Source organism: Montipora capricornis, chromosome 1, assembly GCF_036669925.1.
Source record: "Montipora capricornis isolate CH-2021 chromosome 1, ASM3666992v2, whole genome shotgun sequence".
NCBI classification, from domain to species: Eukaryota; Metazoa; Cnidaria; class Anthozoa; order Scleractinia; family Acroporidae; genus Montipora; species Montipora capricornis.
This window is the reverse complement of record NC_090883.1, coordinates 48,222,158-48,227,157: the sequence shown is the minus strand read 5'-3', so window position 1 is coordinate 48,227,157 and position 5,000 is coordinate 48,222,158. Positions and strand designations below refer to the sequence as shown.

Sequence of the window (5,000 nt, the reverse complement as noted above, 5' to 3'; positions counted from 1 at the left end):
CCGACCCCCCGACCCCCTCCCTTCCTCCATCTGGCTTAACATTGATAGGTGCATTACGGTCAAACTATCACTTGACTCTTTGAGTTATGTTATATGTTAAGATTGCTGTGAAGTAAAGTTAGATTTATTTTAACCATTTCTAGAGTCCCTGGTGATAGGTATATCTGGTAACACTAACTGTCTACTCGTTTCTAACCCCCAACCACTCGACTCTTTCCTGCGGGTTGAAACTGTTTTTTTTTTAATGGTTGCTTCTGTTTTCTTTTTTGTTGTTGTTTTTTTTTTTTTAACTCCGACCAACCGACCCAAATTTCAGGGTAAACGTTTGGGGCCCTGAGCAACAATGTCGTCGACGAGAAACGAAAACGTCAGCAGAAAATATTATTTCTCCTTACCGGGCCAGATTACAACTACTAGTTTCTCATGTAAATGAGTACTAATTGTCGTAGAACGAAATTGGAATACTGAGCGTTAACAGTAAGAAAAAAAAGAGAATTTATCGTCCAGTGTTTATGTTATCAACCTAACCTCATATTTGGGGTCATACCACGTGGTTTAATGAGGACCATGGCCAAGAAATGTACCAAAAAATAGGACGCACGTGCTGGGATAATTACTTAATAACCGGGAGTGAGGTCATTCGTTACAGCAAAATCTCAAACTGAGGCCTGGCCGTGTTTACCGAGCGATAGCGAGATCAATACAGCCAGGCCGAGGTTCGAAATTTTGCTGTAACGGCCGAACGATCGAGGTTATTAAGCTGTTTATTATATGGCGAACAGAACGGTTCTAAAAACTAATTTGCATAATCCATAATCGGCCAGCGGGCATTAGGGGAGAATAATGCCCTCGCGCTTAGCTGCTCTTAGCCAATCAGAGCGCGCGTTATATCGGCTAAAGGCGTGTTCTTTTAAAACCAACAATATATAATAGAGAGAGATTGAATATCCTGTTTACGAGTCATGTGACCAGTTTGTTGTAAATGGCCCATTGCATTTAAAAAACTAAAAGTCTCTGCTTTCGAGCCAGAAGGCCCATCATCATCTACCCCTACCCAAAACTAATAACGCTAACCCTTTTAAATACCTACCATGTTCCTAGAAATAAGTAGCAAATCCTTAGACAGGCATGAGCTGCCATTGCTCTCTCTGAGCCATCACCAAGGTAACGGTGCTTTAACTATAGCTATGAAACCTACCGCATGTTTAAGTTTTTGTGATATATCTCCACTTATTGCAACATTGCTGAGTGTAACGGCTTCCCCTGACCGGGAGCTCGTCCTGATGTAGGTCTTCTTTCCAGTTTTGGGATCCGTCGACTCCGCATAAGAGTTCATTTTTTCACACATGCTATCTAGTTGTTCTATAAGGTGAGTCTCTGATCTTGCATATTGAATCTGTAAAGAATGAAACAACAAAAACAACATTTATTTGTACACGTTAAGGCGAATTTTTTACTCTTTTTTCTTTTTATGATAGGTACAGGTAACTCAAAATAAAAAGGAGTACTGGCCCCCTGAACTAGAAAGCTAAAAGTTCCCCGTTTTACAGATTATGTTTACAGAATAAAATGGTGTGCCGGAGGTACTACAATGCATACACAATTCCACACAATTGATGCAGATTATTGTCGTGGTGAGGCAAATATAGATTTTAAATTAAAATTAGTAGAGTCAAATGTTGCGCATCTAAAACATAGTTGGGGATGCAAGTGTAATGGAATGACTAACTTGTTTGCACGAGTCAAAAGAATTCTTTTTTTTTTTTTACATGTAATTTTTGGGCTACTCGTATAATTTCAGTCCGACAGTGAGGTGGGAGAATTGTCCCAACAACCTGCCCATTTTAGTGACCTACATAGCGACCACGAGCCTCTTATAGCTCGACGGTAGAGCATCCAAATTGTAAACGGGAGATCGTCGAAATTTTCCAAGCATCCCCGAGCCACTATCGGAAAAGAAAATACATTCTTGAAATTACAAAAAGTTGATAGGTTCCACTTTGAAATGATAAACGTTCGCCAAGTTACGTTTGGCACGAAATCCTGCCAGTCTAAGACAGAAACCGAACGATTCAGTGCTGTAAGCTTACGTTGCCCTAAAAACCTTTAATTTGGTCTTTTTTACGTCGTTTTGCACAGTATGGCAAAGTGATTTTCTCACATGCGTGACGCACGTGTATTTTTTCTCACATCAGCAAGAAAATTTTTTTTTTTTGGCACTGTATGGTTAATTCCCAGACTGGGCGTCATAAGTGAGTTGAGTTTGTTGGTTCTCTATTTTCTACGGGTGCTTCAGTTTTCCCCTCTTCTCTGAAACCAACATTTGATTTTATTTTATTTGCGTTAATCCGTTGATTGATACTATACAAATTAAACTTGTGAACTCACTTTAAAGTTACATTACAAGAAGACATTGTTTTAACTTTCTCTTTTCAATATTGTTAATGTTAATTAATGCCGGTCAATGGTAAGCTCCGTGCAAATGAACGCAACAACTCCTGACATTGTTGTGAGTTGTTGGTTCTGCAGATGTTGGATGTTGTTGGCAGTTGCGTGCAAACGGACGCAAAAAATCCCGAACAATGTAACAACGTGCAGTGTATTACGGGAAAGATACGACCATAACACTTTGTAAAAATTTGGCTGCCATCTTGTTTTCAACATGTCAATGCATTGCTATCTCCATGGAGACAATATGTAATGCGCATGCGTGGTTCCAAGAATGTTGGAAGAGCTGTGCAAACGGGTCCAACAATGTTGGGAGAGCTGTGCAAACGGGTCCAACCTTGTTGCGTTACATGTATGCTTTGGCGATCACGGAACAAAAGAAATGTTGGGAGTTGTTGGCTCAAAAGTTTCAGACTCCGCACAACAACACGCAACAACATGCAAACAGATGCAACATGTAACACCCAACAATGTTGGGAGTTGTTGACAAACAATGTTGCGTCCGAAATGCACGGGGCTTTATTCAAAGTAAATCCAGCAATGTTACTCAAATCAAATACCTTCTTAGTGTTTTGATTTCCTCTCGGGTCCACTCTAAAACTCTCAACCTGTAAACAGAGTGTAAATTTGCCTTCATCAGTTAGGAGTGAATTAAATGTTGGTGACTGGTGATGGAAACTACCATTGATACTACAGGTCTGGAATATTAAACTATATTTTAAGCAAATATTATCTTTGTCTTTAAAAATTAGTAATGACAAACATGACCTTCTGGCTGATTTTTGAAAATGAGGGCGCAATAATAGCAGAAATGGGATTATCAACTATGTTGATGACTGGTCCAAATTCTCTCTAACAAAGGGCCAGCACTGAAAACGACTCAGCTTTCAAATTTCTCTATGGTGGTCAATTAACCACATCAATCCAATTAGATTAAAAAATTTTCACGTCTACCGGTAACACATTCAAGTCGAATTTGCCCATCCACATGTATCCGGCTTTGTTCTAGTATCCAGGACTCCTCTGTGACTTTTCTCAACAGAGCATGCGCCATCATGGTGCAAGTTGGCAGCAAGAGAAGTGATAACATTTCGTTTAGGGGCCATATTGAATATTTATGAAATACAAGCTGGATCTGAGTTTGTAACATCATTGGAATGAAAGTATGCGGATTTGATTGTCCACACAATTCTAAAATCTTTCCCCATTCAAAAATTTCCACTCTGGAGAGTGGATTAAAAAAGTTGCGGATTCGTATGCCCGATTCATCAGATACATGTGGATGTAAGGTGAATCCGCAAAGAATATTCAGATAAGTGTTGATGAGACCTAAACCCCTTTATCTATTAATAGCAGGACTGCTCTATTACACACAAGATGAAAAGTTTTTCATTGTAAGTTCCCCCCCCCCCCCACAGTGTTTTGCAGTAATTAATTATATGCTTTATTCTACATTGTCTCCTTGTGATGAACCATCAGAAGCTCTTGGGATTAATGTACTCAATAATTAAAATTGTTTAAATTTTAAAAAAGTATGGAAAATGTCTTCAATGTACTTTCCTCTTTCCAAGTCAAGCAGAGGAAGAAAGGAAAGAATGATAAAGAGAAGAGTTGTCCTGGAAATGCGAGATGTCAAAATGTGAAAAAAGATTGATAATTTTCTAAGCCTACCTCTAGAGTTTTTCTTGGATCAACTTGGCTAATTTCCCATTGAAGCTCGTCAGCAATTATACGACACACTGAAAAAGCAATTCTCCGTTTGAATTTTAAAACAATCTGTTGAGATCATGTTGAACTTAAGTAGAGTGCACTGTGCACCCACCTTTACGAAACAAGTCTGACCAGTTGTTATAGTAAATTATGAAAAAAGACTTGTGAACGACATTGCCATAATTCCTTAGCTTAGTTTAGTTTAAGGAGGCTAAAAGGGTTTTCAGATGAACATGTGCATGCAAGCCTCACATGCAATAAATTATTCTAAAGTTGCTCTCATCAGCTCTTGAATCAAAATGGTTCACCGGAAAGAAAGAAATACCGCAGATTTCGCTCACCTTTCTTCTAATTCTTAATATATAGTATAAACATACATCTCCTATTCACGAAAACTACAAAAATTTTGCACAAACGATTTGATGGTCACTTAAATCCAATTGTGTTGGCCCGTAGCTACTCTTGTGTGCGGACTCGAATGGTCGGGTGACATATGCGCACATGCTGATCTTGTAAGCCCCTCATTTTTCCTGATTTTGCAACTTCACTTGTTTATATCTCTTCTTCCAGATGGTAATTTTTTGCATGTCAACTTAACTTAGGTCGTGTTCTCTTGGGATCAACCATTTCAACCGCAACCGGTTTCGGTTGAAGCGGTTGAGGTTTCCCAACGGAACACTTTTCCAACCATTTTCGGTTGAAAAGCGGTAACTCCTGGGAATAGTTATTACCAGACTTCTTAGTGTTTACAAGTTGAGGGAAAGCAACACGGCAGTAGCCCGTGGCCGACTTTAAATGGCCCGTGTAAACGACAGCAGTTGCTGCCAATGCTTTTTCAACCG

General features: G+C 39.3%; 1 protein-coding gene across 1 annotated transcript in view; it reads right to left on the bottom strand.

Annotated features, from left to right (window-relative positions):
* LOC138046748 (protein canopy homolog 2-like) overlaps nt 1-5,000 on the bottom strand; it is a 9,969-nt gene that overhangs the window by 1,836 nt on the left and 3,133 nt on the right. The window contains exons 3-5 of the mRNA XM_068893339.1: nt 4,120-4,187; nt 3,009-3,056; nt 1,199-1,396 (exon numbers count right to left, since the gene is read on the bottom strand). Of these exons, the coding sequence (XP_068749440.1) occupies nt 1,199-1,396; nt 3,009-3,056; nt 4,120-4,187 (314 nt within the window). The remainder of the gene's footprint in view (nt 1-1,198; nt 1,397-3,008; nt 3,057-4,119; nt 4,188-5,000) is intronic.